General features: G+C 40.1%; 1 protein-coding gene across 1 annotated transcript in view; it reads right to left on the bottom strand.

Moving 5' to 3' along the window:
• smg1 (SMG1 nonsense mediated mRNA decay associated PI3K related kinase) overlaps positions 1–17,477 on the bottom strand; it is a 43,463-nt gene that overhangs the window by 11,877 nt on the left and 14,109 nt on the right. Inside the window, exons 21-45 of the mRNA XM_084425464.1 lie at positions 16,873–17,069; positions 16,593–16,754; positions 16,145–16,299; positions 15,904–16,040; positions 15,229–15,427; positions 15,019–15,128; positions 14,532–14,676; positions 14,290–14,446; positions 14,071–14,191; positions 13,310–13,555; positions 12,945–13,214; positions 11,139–11,283; positions 10,898–11,036; positions 10,369–10,590; positions 10,104–10,284; positions 9,838–9,999; positions 5,261–5,481; positions 5,014–5,168; positions 4,687–4,909; positions 4,346–4,592; positions 3,289–3,518; positions 2,712–2,960; positions 2,471–2,609; positions 2,286–2,395; positions 1,975–2,193 (exon numbers count right to left, since the gene is read on the bottom strand). Of these exons, the coding sequence (XP_084281590.1) occupies positions 1,975–2,193; positions 2,286–2,395; positions 2,471–2,609; positions 2,712–2,960; positions 3,289–3,518; positions 4,346–4,592; positions 4,687–4,909; positions 5,014–5,168; positions 5,261–5,481; positions 9,838–9,999; positions 10,104–10,284; positions 10,369–10,590; positions 10,898–11,036; positions 11,139–11,283; positions 12,945–13,214; positions 13,310–13,555; positions 14,071–14,191; positions 14,290–14,446; positions 14,532–14,676; positions 15,019–15,128; positions 15,229–15,427; positions 15,904–16,040; positions 16,145–16,299; positions 16,593–16,754; positions 16,873–17,069 (4,541 nt within the window). The remainder of the gene's footprint in view (positions 1–1,974; positions 2,194–2,285; positions 2,396–2,470; positions 2,610–2,711; positions 2,961–3,288; positions 3,519–4,345; positions 4,593–4,686; positions 4,910–5,013; positions 5,169–5,260; positions 5,482–9,837; positions 10,000–10,103; positions 10,285–10,368; positions 10,591–10,897; positions 11,037–11,138; positions 11,284–12,944; positions 13,215–13,309; positions 13,556–14,070; positions 14,192–14,289; positions 14,447–14,531; positions 14,677–15,018; positions 15,129–15,228; positions 15,428–15,903; positions 16,041–16,144; positions 16,300–16,592; positions 16,755–16,872; positions 17,070–17,477) is intronic.

Here is a 17,477-nt window from a genome sequence, read left to right as displayed (position 1 = left end):
AACGCCCCCCACCTGTTTTTCCCAAAATAACAACTAGAGGTAGTTAAGATACATTTTTACTGTTGCTATGCACTACGTTGATAACGGGGATATACAAATCTCTATGGAGAAGCTGACACCAGCGACATATTTGAAGAGAAGAGGATTACATGGTAAATGCTATAATTTTCAGATATTAGTAAACAAGTGTTTAAAAGAATATTGTTCTTCAGGATATCGCAGTGATGTATGATAGATGAATAGTGAAGTCTGTAGTTTTTTGAGATCATATGTTATTTATAAGGAATATAATTATATTTTAAAAATTAAACATTTTTTTAATAAAGTCATAGCTTGTGGGGTAAAACGCCCCCTACGCTGAGGGGTAAAACGCCCCCCAGGGGCAATAGTTTCTCTTTATCATAATTACTATAATAACATATTTCTGTTTATCAAATATTTAGTTTTACACTTAATGCAGTATAACTAGGTGGTAAAATCAAAATATTTGAACAAAACATGAAAAAATTACCTAAAGTGAGCATTAGCTTGCTAGCACAGTTAGCTCACTGATGGAAGGTAGTGAAATTTGGCTATTTTGGACATTCCTGAAATAAATATTAATATATATACATGTTGATACATTACTTGCCTTTTACGTTTAGAGATTAAAAACTATTGTCTGTTAATTTTGCTGTTGATCTATGAAGCAAACTGGTTGGTAAGAAAGGGGGCATTTTACCCCACCGCTGTGTACAAAAATATTTTCAGTCAAAATACTAATTAATTATGAAGGCTGAGCAATTTTAATATTTGGTGAATAACTCCTGCCATAGTCACTCAAAACCGGGATGGCAATTCTAGTCAAATTTATGTTTTGTTTCACTGTAATGTCACATTTTCCTTAAGGGGGGCGTTTTCCCCCATTCTACCCTATATAGTGTTTTGACATCGACAACCACAACCAAAAAGTGCATTTTACCTCAAACTTGCGACTAGTTAACTTTCTAAAGAAGGCGCAATCGCTTCTCGGGTCGACATTAACACACTGACAAAATTATATTCAGAATTTAAAATATTTTTATACCACTTTTTAATGTGTGATTGTGTAAAGGTGTTCACGAGATAGAGATACCAACCTTTCGCGAACTTGGTTTCAACGTCGAACGAACACTCGTTCTCATGGAGACGCGGTGTGCACGGAGGGGAGGGGCTGTGTGTGTGTGTGTGTGTGTGTGTGTGTGTGTGTGTGTGTGTGCGCGCAGGGAGCAGCTGAATGAATACGCTGCGTATTTTAAATAGCGTTAAAAAATGAAAGACCTTAACAAAGACGAAAACTAAGGACATTTACTCTATAATTTTATTTTATTTTAGTTAGTTTTGCCAAACACACATTACAGTTTTAGTTAGTTATCGTTTTTTTGTAATGCCTCGTTTTTATTTTTATTTCAGTTAACGACAATGTTTTTTCCCACCTAGTTTTCGTTTTTTCGTTCGTTTTCGTTAACGATTATAACCTTGGTTGGGTCATGCACAAAACTTAGTTTTCACACAGCACGCGAGTACCAAACTGAGAAAAGTGGGTACTTTCGCATCTATGTGCACTTGAATATTTAAATTGGCAAGGCTTAATGCTCAAATGATCAAATTCCGTGAAGATGCAGCACTGGCCCGACTGGGCAAGTGACAGCTCCGTCAACTGGCCGAGTGTCTTTCATGCTGGCCCCGGGCCATCCTTATTGTTGAGCCCTGAATAATTAATCTATAATAACTATAATCGATTAGTAGGTTGATTCCCCCTTTAAAAAGTGATACAGAAACATGGCTCAATCAGTGGCAACAATGTAATTGGACTAAGTCCGATCAATGAAAGAAATTCATTATTTTAGCAATTCCATGTGTTGCAAGCAGCATAAAAAAAAAAAAAAAAAAAAAACATTCCTCACATGTGGTCAATGTGCATTTCTGTACAATTTGAACTTGCAAAATTCTTACCTTAATCTCAGCCACACGGGAAGAGAACAGGCTACGTGTGATGTCCCTCTCCATTTCTCTCTTGCTCTGCTTGTTCTCTGCCTGCTGGCCACCTCCTCCGTACACAGCTCCTGCAAAGCCCACCTCACCACCTGCTGTCCAGTCTACCAGGGGGTCATACACAAATGCCTCTAGAAGAGTCAAGAGGGTCTCCCTACCACGCCGCATTATCTGGATCACCTGAAAGGAAAGGACATCATTCAAATTTGTACGCACTTTCTAAATTAGACATTACATTAATTGATAAAAAAGAAAAGAAAAAAAAACCTCACCTGTTCACAGGACAGCTTAAAGATACCCTCCACTCCTGTGACCCCCAAAGCAGTCTCAATATTGTGGGTCATACGGAAAGGAACCTTTTCTGGTACTCTCAAGCTCTTTCCTGTCAGGATAATGAAGTATTTAAATGTCTGTGCGAATGACATGTTTGGACATTCACAAATGAACAAGCACTCACCCTTCTCAAAACAGACATTGTAGTCAATATGCACCACCTCGCCTGTCGTCATATCAATCAGCACATTGTCAAGGTGACGATCCCCCAATCCAATGATATATCCCACCATCGACATCACAGCAGTGGATCTGGCATAAGACTAAATGAGACACCCAAGATTGTGTCATTGTATGATGAGTTTGGTCTAACACTGTGCCGAACATGGTTAGGAGTAGGACATGTGAATAGTGGTTCCTCTAACCTGAGTCACGCTCCACCACTCACTGGGGGTGGTACAGGAGCACCAGAGCTCCTTTGCCAAGAGGTTAGGGGGCGTGGCCTCCATCAGTTCCCGTAGAACGTCTCTCATGACACTCAATGGCCAATCACGCCGCGACACATCCAAACTAAGCCCGACAGCCTTCAAGGCAGGACCGATCTTACTGTAGTAGAGCTCACTAGGGCGTGGGACCATGGGAAGATTCTGAGGCTGCTGCAAGGAGTCCTGTGCCTAAATTTAAGAAAAGGTACTACAGTTGGTCAGAATGTTTAAATTTACACAAATGTCCATAACATATAGTCAGGTGCAGTAACAAAAAGTCATTTTCAAATGTTTTTTGAGCGGAAAACCACAGCAAGACCTTCAAGCTTCCCTATTGTTGACAACAGCTGGTTTATAAGTGCTTCCCATTACAATTACACATTTACATGTTTTTTTGTATTTATTTTTTAACACAGAAATGGAAATGTTTTTTTTCCAATGATTTTAGTTTAGTTAACCCTGGCAACAACATTATGTAAACAAATATCAGAAGCGCATTGTTAATTTTCTCTCTCACCTTCTGGGCTTGGACCACAGCCTCACGCTGCTGCCAACGTTTGTACAGGCCAAAGAGTGGAGTAGCTCCATCCACCCACTGAATGAGGCCTGATCTAGTGCCTAGCGGTGTGACGGAATAATGACGAGCGTGAAACCTCGGGCTCTCCTGCTGATTCACCTTAGTGAACATGGTGTTGACGATAGACAAGAACTGCATGATCCTCTCATCCAAATGCAAATCCTCTAATCCTAAAACACATCAAAATAGGCATGCATTAAAGGGATAGTTCAAGCAAAAATAAAAATTCTGTCACCATTTACTCATGCTCATGTCGTTCCAAACCATCATCATATAAAGCGACTTGGATTAAACCACTGGATTCACATGAATTGCTTTTTAAGCATCAAAGTGTTAGTGGAATGGACTTTAAATGGAGGGATAGAAATCACTCAGGTTTCATTAAAAGTATCATTAGAGGCTTTCGCACCGGAGGCACCTCTTCACAGTTCCAAGAACTATTGGCGGAAGTTCCCGGATTTTGGCGTGTTACGCTGAGGAGAAAATCCAATGCAACTTTTGAGTGGACCAAGCAAAACATGTATTTCTGTTCAGCTAGCAACACTGGATATCAACCACACGGCATACGATAAATACCTTTTTATATTCTGTCTTTCTATGTATAACAGTTCTATCTAATAACGTATTAGACAGGACTGTTAGTTTGCAAACTAATGAACACACAGAATGCGAGCATTGTTTGTTTGCTCAGGCTCTAGCGTTCTCAGCGCAGTCAAAATAAAGGTCCGCCGTGCCATCAAAATAAAAGTCACAACAACAAGCGCAGCTTACGTCACTTCGGAGTTCCTACTGGCGGTGCGAATGCAACCAGAACCATTAGTTCTCGGGGAACCACCCTGGTGGTAAGTTCCTAGAACTATCCGGTGCGAAAGCCCCTTTTATTTGTGTTTGAAAGATGAACATAAGTCTTGTGGGTTTGGAACAACAAAAGGGTAAATTAAATGATGAATTTTCATTTTTGAGTGATGTTCTTACCCATGTTCTTACTTATTCATACCTTTGAACAGGTAAGGATAGGTTCTTCCATCAGAGCCTAAGAAGTAGAGCTTCTTGGGTTTGGTTTTAGTTGGCAGGATTGTGATGGTGTTGCCTACACTCTGGATGGTGACTGTATCTGTAGCAGACACCTCCCCCGGTAGAGCCATCTCAGTGTTGGCCATGGCAGTCAGGCGCGGGCTGATTTCATCCAGCTTTAGAAGGTAACTGGCTCTTTTCTGCGCCCTCTGCTGCAAACTCAGCATGATCTGTGACAGGACAGGTAGAATTACAAAATGTGAAAATGCAGAGCATGCATATCAGCCTTTCCTATCAGCCTCTTGATCACACAGCTGTCCTAACCTGTTTGAAGGGCACCCAACTGCTGGCAGGATTGGCTGGATTAAGAGGGTTCCTAAGTCTCTCTAGAGCATTGTGGATGGACTCTCCATACGTCTCCTGAAACCACGCCTCGTGAGGCGTCTCCGCTGGAGCAGCCGTGATGCTGCGTACGTGATCCAGTGCAAAAACCACAGGTTTCATCAGAGCAGAATGCTTCTCTCTCATAATAGCCACCTTCTCATCCCTAAAACAAAACCACAAGAAAGAATTTAAATGATTTTCAAAGAGGCAAGAGTCACGCTCAGTAATGAAGTTTCTTCTATATCGATTTTCAGGGTCATGACTCACTTGCGCAGAGTGTTGTTGTTCTGAACTCTTTTCACCTCATCCTCCAGCTGTTGAATCCTGCGCAAAACATGCATGTGTTGCTGCTGCAAGACCCCCAGCCAGAGCTCGTCCCAGAGCAGAGTGACCCTCCTCAGCTCACCCACCAACATCTGCACCTGCACACACAAGAACCAACATAACAACTCTTACACAATGGCCTTTAAAACAATCACACACTAACAGAACAGTAACGTCCTTTCTGTAATACCTGCAGCACCATGGTGGGGTTGGCAGAGGAGAGCTTGTCTACAATCTTGCTGTAGCAGTCCTGCATCATGGCTTGGTCCTCGCTAGAATACATCACCATCTCCTCCCCTCGGTTGCTCTCCTGAGAAGTCGGCCCACTGCCCTCTTCACTCCCACCTCCACAAAGAGCCTCTCCCTGCATGTTCCCCAGAAGGGTTGGCAGGGATGATGGCAGCTTATTACCTGGCAAAGGTAAAAAAAATTATTATTTTTTTCAAAGAGGCTAAACTGGAATATACAAGTTTGATTGGATGTTTAAGGCTGTGTTCAGACGTGGAAAGTAACTAATACTTTCCTTACAGTACTTGAGTAGATTTTTTTATTTTTTATTTTGAGTATAAATAAATTGTGGTACTTTTACTTCAGCAAAGTTGAATTCTTTTTATTCAACTCAAGTAACCGTTATTTTTCACCAAAAGGAAAAAGTACTTTTCACTTTTCAAACTACTGCGGTGGAGCCCTGTGCTTCAGCCAATAACAGACAGGTCTGAAGCGCTTCAGCCAATAACAGACAGGTCTGAAGCGCTTCAGCCAATAACAGACAGGTCTGAAGCGCTTCAGCCAATAACAGACAGGTCTGAAGCGCTTCAGCCAATAACAGACAGGTCTGAAGCGCTTCAGCCAATAACAGACAGGTCTGAAGCGCTTCAGCCAATAACAGACAGGTCTGAAGCGCTTCAGCCAATAACAGACAGGTCTGAAGCACCTCAGCCAATAACAGACAGGTCTGAAGCGCTTCAGCCAATAACAGACAGGTCTGAAGCACCTCAGCCAATAACAGACAGGTCTGAAGCGCTTCAGCCAATAACAGACAGGTCTGAAGCGCTTCAGCCAATAACAGACAGGTCTGAAGCACCTCAGCCAATAACAGACAGGTCTGAAGCGCTTCAGCCAATAACAGACAGGTCTGAAGCACCTCAGCCAATAACAGACAGGTCTGAAGCGCTTCAGCCAATAACAGACAGGTCTGAAGCGCTTCAGCCAATAACAGACAGGTCTGAAGCGCTTCAGCCAATAACAGACAGGTCTGAAGCGCTTCAGCCAATAACAGACAGGTCTGAAGCGCTTCAGCCAATAACAGACAGGTCTGAAGCACCTCAGCCAATAACAGACAGGTCTGAAGCACCTCAGCCAATAACAGACAGGTCTGAAGCACTTCAGCCAATAACAGACAGGTCTGACGCGCTTCAGCCAATAACAGACAGGTCTGACTCGGGTGCAAAACCAATCAAAACTTCCAGTTCAGCTGGGGGGCGGGGCGTTTAATCCGCGCTTTGACAGTCAATCACTGGCGCTTGCGTTTTAAATCAGTATCGCTAACGTTTCAATATTTTAGTGAATGTAATGAGCTATGCTCATATTGTGATTTTAAATTGAAATGGGTCATACCATTGATTTAACTAGAGCACTGAGCTGTTGAAGTAAATAGAAAACTCGGCTCATACAAGAACGCAGTTATTACATGGAAGGAGCAAGAACAATGTACGTTTTTTTTATAATGTAAGTCAAGTGTCTAAAATCCATGCGCACAATTCAGTTGAGTGGTAAAGCTTGCCCTCTTTAACAATGCAGTTAAACAAAGCATACGAAGCAAACTTTGTACAAAGCTGAAATAACCTCAACATTAGAAACAACAGTGAAATGAATTATCTGTCAATCAGATACAAGTAAAAGTGTAGCTCATTGCTATAGCAACAGTGGGCTCTTGGTAGAATGAAGAAAAAAAGCATTTTATTTAACATGCTAAACCATACCCCACTTTATTTTTTTACTGGCACTTTTCTATTCATACCTTTTTTTTTAAAACATTCAAAATATCTTATTTTTTCAAAATCAGTAATGAAACAATCGCTCTTAGCAACAGGGATAGCTAGTATGTTTGCTTAGCATAGTGTCAAACAACAATTTATGAGATTAATATAATGTTTTGCTCCAAAAATCACTACATAAGTGTATATATATATATATATATATATATATATATATATATATATATATATATATATATATATATATATATATATATATATATATATATATGTAGTGATTTTGGTTGCTTTCATCACTAATTTTTCTTTTCGTGCATTGGTTTAAGCTGAACCGTGAACCGTTTAAGCTGATCAGAGTGATCTCTCTCACCGACTGCTTGACACAGATTCAACATTCTCAATCGGCAAAAACTGGACTGATAGACATTCAACGACTGCTCAAATTAGACTAACGGTCAACCAGAAGAGGAAAAAAAGAGCAGCGCTCAGTGCCTCTTCATTCTCCAGGCTTTTTTTTTAAACGCGCAAAACTCCTATTGTAGACAATTTAAAAAAATGTGCTGACTTTAAGACAAAACGCTTTGCTGGACACACAGCCAGTGGTGGAAAAGTACTTATATATACTTAAAGAGTACACACACACAGACACACATATATATATACACACATTATAAAAATATATAAATATATATATAAAAAAGAAATATAAAAAATTTAAATATAAATAAATATATTTGTTTTTTGTTTTTTTATATATCAGTCATGTTTGAAATAACTTGCTTCAGTGGTCCTATCTTGCTTCTTAACCTGTTAAGCTGCAACCCCACTTTTGAAAAATCCCCAGAAATGACATACCCAAACTGAAACACATACAGTTCATGAACCCTTTGTACTAAAAGCACAAGTATGATCTCATTTGAAAGCTGACACCTGGCAGTTTATTGTAAATGTAGAATTAATTATTGTCATAATGAAATTTTTTTTTATAAATAGCTTCAAAGTTTTGTAAAGTTATTAGAAATTATTTTTTATGAAACATCCTCATGAAAATAAAATTGAAGTTGGCACTGGAGCAATCTAGAAATGCACTATAGCTAAAGCCACATGTCTAAACATTTTATGTTTAAAATCTGAAGATAATAAGTCCAAAACTCTGGATTTAGTTCAATGTTTTTCAAGACCATGTCAAATGACTTTATTTTTAACGTCCTGGAATGTCACATGATCATGGCTCTTCTTCATGTTCCATATATGGACTATTATTGTGCATATAGCGCCCTCAGGCTGTTGGTATGAATTAAAAACACAGTAAATCAGAGTACCAAATGCTCATAAAGATTACATCGACGCATTTGGGTATAAATTCAATAAATATTATTCCTGTCTATAGAAATATGATGTAAATCTATGAGAATCTATCAATATTTCTCCAAATCTGCACATTTTTTAGCTAAAGCCCTGAGGCACGTTGTTTTGTGTATCGCTGTCATGACGACAGCACGGAGTTTTTTTATGAATGAAAGCGGCTGACGCGCATAATTCATATTAAAGGTATCAACTCATTTTTTCATTTCATAACTCCTGACACAAATTAAGACATAACTGTCACTATGAGTTTCTCAGAATACAATAGTGGTCAAATACTGAAACTTGAGTATTATATCTTTTTAATTATGTATAGTTTGTCAAGGTATAACATTAAATCTGATAGTAATTTTGAATTAAATAAATAAATAACGCTTCAGTGCGCCGACGCACTGGCAACGCTTAACAGGTTAACACAGAGTGAGACAGAAAATATATAATTTCATAAAAATTCTATAATCTGATACAGGCTATGTCGATTAGCATTATAGATATACATCATTCTTACAAAAATAATTGCCTGGCTTGAAGAACACAGATCATTACAATCGTGTTTATTGTCTTCACTTTTCATTTGTCAAAACATCTCTATCTGCATGTTATGTTTTGCGCTCCATATGGCTGACATCGCCTCATTTTGGATAAAAATAGAAAAATATACTGAAGTACTTTGCTGAAAAACTACTCAAGTTACTACGTTACAAACTACTTATTTACTCTTACTTGGGTCATACTATTTTCCAGTACTTCTACTTGTACTCAAGTAAATTATTTCTTAAGTAGCAATACTTTTACTTAAGTACAAGTAAATACTTTTTAGTACTCTTTCCACCACTAACTGTGAGTCCACCAAAGCGTTTTGTCTTAAAGTCAGCGCATTTTTCTTAAATGTCTACAATAGGAGTTTTGCACATTTAAAAAAAAAAAGCCTGGAGAATGAAGAGGCACTGAGCGCTGCTCTTTTTTTCCTCTTCTGGTCGACCGTTAGTCTAATTTGAACAGTCGTTGACTGTCTATCAGTCCAGTTTTTGCCGATTGAGAATGTTGAATCTGTGTCAAGCAGTCGGTGAGAGAGATCACTCTGATTGGTTGTTCAGCTTATACCAATGCACAAAAAGAAAAACTAGTGATGAAAGCAAGCAAATGACAAAGTGTCAAAAGGGCACACAAAAGATTCTCCTAATTTTACATCATCTCACCTGAGCATTCCAATATGCAAATATTTTCATAATGACATGGCTGATATTGCTGGTCTCCATGTCTGTACCAGAAGACATTCCCAGACTATCACAATATTAATATGAAAAATAGTGCTTGGAGGAACATTTCGTTCCCCATGGAGACATTTGGTGGACACATAGCCCAAGGGAATCAGGATGCCCCTGCCTGGAAGTACAGTACGTACCTGCTGCCTGAGCCTCTCCACCGAGAGATATAGATCCCACAATGGCAGGGTAGAGAATGAGGTGGGGCGAATCTTGGGCCACTCTGCAAAGCAGGCTGCAGATGCTCTGTCGGATGTAGGCCTCAGGGTGATTTAATCTGGAGAATAACTGAGGAATGATACCTAGCGAAAAAACAGACAGCTTAATCCATCTGATGCTAATATAAATATCTACATGATGTATAAAGGAAGGTGTTTATTACTGTATTGAATATCCATATTCTTACCTCTCCAGGGCGCAGTGGGGGTGGATGCCAGGCCGTGCTCAAGGCCCTCTCTCAATTCCCCAGCGTGCTTTACCAGCAAGCGCAGCAGACGGAGGGTTGCCATGACAATGACATCATCGCTGCTTTGTTTGCTGCTCTGGTTGTTCAGGAGCAGCTTAGGATCGTCTTCATCTATGGGCACCTGATGACGCCAAGAAATTTATGATCAATTTCTGGTTTAGAAATGTGTCCAATCACTGCATAAATATTGGAGGAATCCTCTGACCTGTCCAGCGTTGAGTTTGAGGAAGGTGAAGTATGCCCTGCATGAGACCCGGTACAGGCTGAAGATTCGATCAACCACTCTCCTCCACACTCCGATCAGCCCGTCAGTCACAGTGTCCTCCACCTCAGACAGCCACGGACAGGCACTCAACAGCTGTCGGCCGATCACATCCACCATGTCGTCCTCCTCATCCTCTTCATTCTGCAAGGCCATGTCTTCATCCTGCAGGAATACAACACATGAATACACAAAGCCAGTGTGTTTCCACACAGTTTCCAAAGCAGCACAAATGTTTTAAACAATGATAATAGGAAATGTTTCTTGAGCACCAAATCATCATATCAGAATGATTTCTGAAGGATCATGTGACACTGAAGTAATGACGCTGAAATTCAAATTACATTTTAAAATATATTAAATTAGAAAACAGTCATTCTGAAAGGTATTGCGTTTAAATAAATGTGTAATGTTACCACAGTTTGACTACCACTGATCTAGACAAATTTGTACAAACTGTGAACTCCATAACCTGAATTCCTGCTGGGCGACACATGGCTTGACCCAAAATGCCGAAAATGGTTTCCTTGTCTTCATCACTGGTGCCTGCTGGGAGTAACTCCTCTATTTCTTTCTTCTCTCCAAGGAGCAGAGGAACCCCCTCTCCTTGACTATGAACAAACAATATAATAATAAATAAATAAAAATAGCAGTATGAGCACATCCATTTTTTTCTTTCTACTAATATTAACACTTTTCATAGTTAAAAATACCTGGCATTGTCCACAACCTTCCTGCCCCATCTGTACGCCCAGCTGGCTAGAGCTGCCCATGATTTTGCAACTTCAGGAGCCTGAGTAGTTGACAGCTGGTACAGCTGCCCAAGGACAAAGTCTGGCTCCCCAACGCCAACACTGACTGTAGACAAAACAAACAAACCTTCATGATCATGAAACCGAAACAAAGCCAATTAAATACTACTACACACCAACAGTCACACTGTAAAATGCAATGCTATCATCATATTTGTCCTTAACCACTCATGACACAAATAAAATAGCCTTAATATTATTCTTATATCTTGGTTAGGGGGTGGAACGGATCGCAGTTGATTCGTACGGACCAGGCCCCACGGTTCGGCACGCATGTGATTTGCGGATTAACTGCAAAGTTTAATCATCATAGAGTGAAAGTTTATAATTTGGACGCGTTTTGTCTTGCCAATTTACTAGGGCTGTCAACTTAAGTCGTTTAGTCGACTAATCGCTCGATGCCGTCTTGGTCGACTGACATTCTCATTGGTCGACCAGTCACATTTTTTTTTTTTTTTTTACCAATAAAGAAATTTTCATTGATTTACTCCTTGATATTTATTCCTTTTTAAGCAGATATATATTACTGTATTCTAAATATAATTAGCCTATGTTTTATCCCCAACTTTAAATACTTTAATTTAGGCTATTTTGTAACAGCGTCACAGTTTAGCGCACCACGTAGAACACTCGGGAACCGCACCTGTGGCTGGCTGCACTGCTGCTTCGCGCTCAGTAAGGAATATAGGTTGTAATCTCTATGTGTCTGTCTGTCCGTTTGCATTTTGATTATTTCGAGAACCGTTCATCCAATCGACTTCACAAGGGAGTGCAGTGTCGCATTTGGTGCAATATAGACAGACACGCAAGACGCGACACGTTCAGAATTAATAGTAAACTACAGAACAGCGCGAGCGGGAAGCGGCGCACCTCAGGCGAGCAGGGCTTAGGCTATATTCTCCGAGAACGGACACTGATATAAAACGCACACAGTCTGTTAACTTAAGCAATACTTTTAAGGCAGTCTAATATTTTTCTGACTAACAAATTACTGACACAGTAAAGGGTAGATTTAAATAAAGAAAAACGAAATTTAAATAAAGAAAAAAACGAAATTTAAAATACAGAAAAAAACGAAATTTAAATAAAGAAAAACGAAATTTAAATAAAGAAAAACGAAATTAAGTTAGCCTAAATTAAAAACGGGATCCCAGGTGTCAATAAAAAAAAAGAAAGAACGTTTTTTCGGTGTTGTTTTATAAATGCTCTATGTCAATTGTTTAATAAATGTTCAATCAAAAAGCAAACCATCGTGTCTTTTTTTTTTTTTTTTTTTTTTTGACTAATCATTGCGCAGGACAGGACTTTGGTCGACTAAGTATTTCTTTGGTTGACTACAGCCCTACAATTTACACATTCAAACAATTTGAAATGCGGAAGAGGCGGAGAAAATCGGGACTCGCGCATTATGTACACACTCAAAGCGCACAGACAGAGAGAGAGAGAGGTGCGTTTCAGACAGCGTTCGAATTCAGAATTGATTCCTCTTTCGCATTTCCTTGCCCCTGAACAGACACAGTAACACAAAATTATGCCAAAATACATATCTCGGCAAGTATTCTCTGGGCTATGTAATAAGTGAACAGTTGAGAAAGAAACCAGATATGGACCAGAAACGTTTTTTTTGAACCGTTATTTTTGTGATCCGTTTCACCACTAATCTTGGTAGCCTATGTGGGCCGAAAGATAAAGTCTGGTCTGTTCTACCTGTAGTCTCAGTAGTAATGTGTGGCATTCCCTGATCTTCCAGTGGCAGCTCCAACAGGCCAGAGATGCTTTTGGAGAGAGCCGAGAGGCTAGTAGAGCCAGAGTTCCTCTTCACCACCATTTTAAGTTGTGGAGTCAGATCTTTCCAGTCAGCCAAAAGCCATTTGCACAGAGTGAGCACAGAGCGACATGCCGCACGTTCGCACTTCCCTGAGTGACAGTACGAAAGTGCATAGGAGCTCAGCATTTCCATAGCTGATACGGACTGACCTAAACGGGGAACAGGAAGTGTTTAAACATTCAGACTGAAATACACCACAACCAAGTAAACTGGCCCAAATCAGATACAACTCAAAAACATTTACCAGCAGCAAACAGAACTTTAGCCTTCTCGATCTCCAGTTCTGGTCCCCACTTCTCACCAACAGTGCCTTCTAGTGACAGCTGCCTGAAGCTTTGCACAAGGTCCTGACCTTCTGAGTCATCCACTGATGGCTTGCTGCACAGGCTCAGCAGACGAGTGGCCAGAGCGATATTTCCTTGCTTACGAGCAAATTTCACCGCAGTCAAACAAAGTTCCATCAGATGAGAGTCCACTGGAGCAGAGGAACCTGGAGGAATCATTGAAGAGTTAAAGGGGTACTTCACCACTGGCAAAGTGGGCTTTCAATAAAACTTGGCTGCCTATACAGTAGAAAGTCAAAAAAAAAAATAATTTACTCAGTGCTACCTGACTAGAGCAGTGGTACTCAAACTTTTTTGGTCACGCCCCCCCTTTAAAAAAAATATCTAAGTTTAGTTAAAAATCTAACTAAAATTGTGTTTGTAGTCAATTTCAAAGAGGATGACCACAAACACAGTGTTTTAGGCCAAACGGAGAGGGAAAAAACTAAAAGAAACTGCCGTTCTGCCAGTTCCGCCCAACCCCCGAAGCAAAACGCCATTACATACAGGTGAGAAACTGTCGCCATAGCGTTCCATTTTTACCATGATACGGTTTAAAGAGTAGATCTAATACGATACAATTTTCAGTGATAAACAGACCCTTACAATAACTATTACGCTTTAAACGAGACAAATTCATAAGTCATACTTCATACTTATACATAAGAGATGGAGATCTTACCTTTGAGTTTCTGGAAGAGCTGCCGCTGGAAAGTGGTGTATCGGAGAGCATGCAGCCATGGCTGAACATCCTGCTGCTTGCAGGTGGTCAAAGCTTCACTAAAGAGTGGAATAAGACAGTCCTATAGAAAGAAAAACAAAGAACAGGGATTTTTTAAAAGGGAAATTAGCAAGCGATAATGGTTTTGCAAATTGATGAGGTTGTGGCGGCGGCTCAAACCTCTGGGTGCTGGTTACAGAGGGAGTTCTCTAGAGAGTTGGCACAGTGCAGCTGCAGGGTGCTGAGGGTGGGCAAGGAGTCAGACAGGGTGAGAGTGGAGAGACGAAGCGGACCCAGAGAGATGCGACCCGTCTGCTTCAGGTACTTCACCAGGGTGCTGAAAATGAATACCAAAAAGTAAAACTGCCATCAATAAACGCTCAAAACTTGTAGGAAAACTTACAGTAGAAATATGTACTTACTCAGATGACGCAAGAACCTTCTGGTCCTGTTCGTGATTGGTTGCAGTGATTGTTCCCACAGCGCTTCTGAGGAGCTGTACCTCAATGGCCTTCTGGAGTTCTGATGGGTCTGGACTCAACACAGCAGGAAGAAGCCTCTTCAGGTCTGTCAAAACAAGAGACCATTAATTCATACCGCACCAAAATGTTGAGTGAAGCTAATCATAAAAATTTACTGCACGTGTTCTGACCAATGGAAAACAAATGGATCACGATTAAAAGGTTCATGATTAAGGGATATGGATTTTTTTCATCTTCATAAATTATTTTATGAAGATCATCCTTACAAACAGCAATTTCTAGTCGAAAAAATATATTTGAGCTGAGAATAACTAGGGAAAAAAAGATTGTTAACAACAACAATGATAATTCTTTTTTTATTGCCAAAAATTTCCCCCCAAAATTCCTGGTTTTACATGACTATGGATAGTATAAACTGTGATCATACCAATCTTGTCTTTAGTTGTAGAGTTGAGAAGGCCATAATCCTCCCCGGGGAGCAGCTCCAGTTGGGCACGGCACTCTGCAAAATCCCCCTCCTCAAACCTGCTCAGAGCTCTAGAGGACATACAGACCAAAACAATCACTTAAATGAACAACTCGCATACCTAAAGTCAGGAGAAGTTAATTCAGAGTCAACAGTTCTGCTGCTTCACACCTGATATAGTTAAAATCTGTCTTGAGATTGACACTGGAACTGCTGTTCTTTTTGAGGTTCATCATGCTGGCCTGCCACTCCTGCACGGACTCCCAGTCGCTCAAGGCTACGTAACACGCACAAGCCTTATTAGCCAGGAAGTTCAGCACCTCTGGAGAACACTCACTGGACTTTAACAACACAGTTTTTCTTCCTTCTCCTATTAAAACAGCCAGGACAGATACAATCAGAAACATCTTAAAATAGATAAGGGGTCAACAACTTCTGATATCAATAAAGATTAGGAATGGGAATCTTTTGGAATCTCCTGATTCGATTCAATATAGTAAAAATACATTGTACAAAAATGTCTAGAAGTTTGTTTCACATCTTTCATTTCTGGATGATAGCGATTCATTTTTATAATCTTATTATATGTATTCATTCATACGGCTCATTCATTTAGAAACAAAGCAAGTCATCATCTTTATGAATGGCTCATTGAATCATTCACTCAAACGTTTCATTCAAAAACAGATTCATTCAGTAACGAAACACCGCTGCTTGGAGATGTGCAATGGTTAAACTCAAATCGGTAGAAGATATAATTGTGATTCATATGTGAATCAATTCCTTCCTACCCCTATTAAGTTAACTTGTGTGAGGGATTTAGTGTGATTTGTGTAAACTCCTCACCACTGGTGGTGTGTTTAGGGCTGGAGGTGTTGGTGCCAGTGAGTTTTAACAGGGAGCGATCAAAGCCTTTAATGGAGCAGTCCATCCCTGTGACAGCACACAGCTGCTCTTGGTACTCTAATGCTGCCTTTTCAAACCTTGAGAACAAAGCAACATCAACATTTGATGAGAACAGAGCGACTAGACAAGTTTGTATGGTATAAACTGGGTTAATTATTTTTTTAGAAGACAAAACACTTACTTTCCCTCTGCCTGCAGTGCCACTGAGCTCAGCCAGCCCAGACTCTTGCCAGTGTTGGCCAGACTCCAGGCTGCCAGACCTTGTATGGCCTCAGGGCATTTCAGCTCACACAACGCCTCCACCAGCATGGTGATTGGCACCTCCATTTCTGGACCCTACAGGGCAAAACAGAGCAAAGACTATGAAGTAAGGCTTTTGGTTATTACAGTCCAAAAGGTCAAGAGCCAGTAGTTCACAGTGATTGACACCTCAAAAAGGAGCAGTGTTGGGAAGACCTTCAACATTTCAGTCATATATTTGCAAAATGTAAAATGTGTTACATAAAGTTAAATGTGTGAAGGACAATGAAACATCTAAAAGTTAACTTAAGATTGTATTTAATTGATATTTTCATTTGTTCACAATTATTTTATTTTTTTACCCTGTTTAAGACTTAAACAAGTCTTACCTGTGCACTGCTGTTCTTGATCTCAGTGAGCAGGTCAAAGCCATGACGGACCGTGACTGCTGGCTGACCTGAGAGAAGGCCCACTCTCATCAGTGCCAAACGAATTCTGGTAAGCCAGTCCTGGCACGTCTGTCTGTTTGTGTAGAAAAACGTTCTGATACCCTAAATAAGGAGAGAGAAAAAAATTTAACAGATAAAAACATGAAATGTCAGTGAAAAAAATAAAGCTAGCACTCCACAGTGTTAACATCAAGGCTATCTGTCTATACAGAAGACAGACCTTTGGTGGTGCAGTGAGAGCACTGGCGCAGCCTTCGTAAGCATTGTACATGAGTTTCTCCAGGTTCTCTAGGAACTGCAGAAGTAGAGCCAGGCGGAGCTGATTGGTGTGGTGACCCTCATCACTCTCTCCTCCACTCCAGTGACTCAACTCCTGCTCTGTGTTCAGACTGTGAGCCGCCAGGCTGCGGATCATACCTACACCAGCACAGGGGACAAAATGTTGATTCTCACACGACACACAACACAGTTTATAAGTTTAAGGTCAGTAAGACTTTAAAGAAATTACTTTTATTTCAGCAAGGACAATAAATTATTTTCAATTATAAGTGACAGTAAAGACATTTACAAACGTTACAAAAATTTCTATTTCAAATAAAATGCTGTTTTTTTCTATTCATAAATTGAATCCTAAAAAATGTGTCATGGTACACAAATATATTAGGCAGCACAACCGTTTTCAACATTGATAAGAAATGTTTCGTGAGCATCAAATGAGCATATTAAAATTATTTCTGAAGAATCATGGGACACTGAAGACTGGAGTAATGATGCTAAAAGCCCAGCTTTGCCATCACAGGAATAAATTACATTAAGATAAAACAT

This window comes from Rutilus rutilus (genome assembly GCF_951802725.1).
Source record: "Rutilus rutilus genome assembly, chromosome: 1".
Taxonomy (NCBI): Eukaryota; Metazoa; Chordata; class Actinopteri; order Cypriniformes; family Leuciscidae; genus Rutilus; species Rutilus rutilus.
Note: the sequence above shows the minus strand (reverse complement) of the source record. Positions and strands in the feature narration are given on the sequence as shown.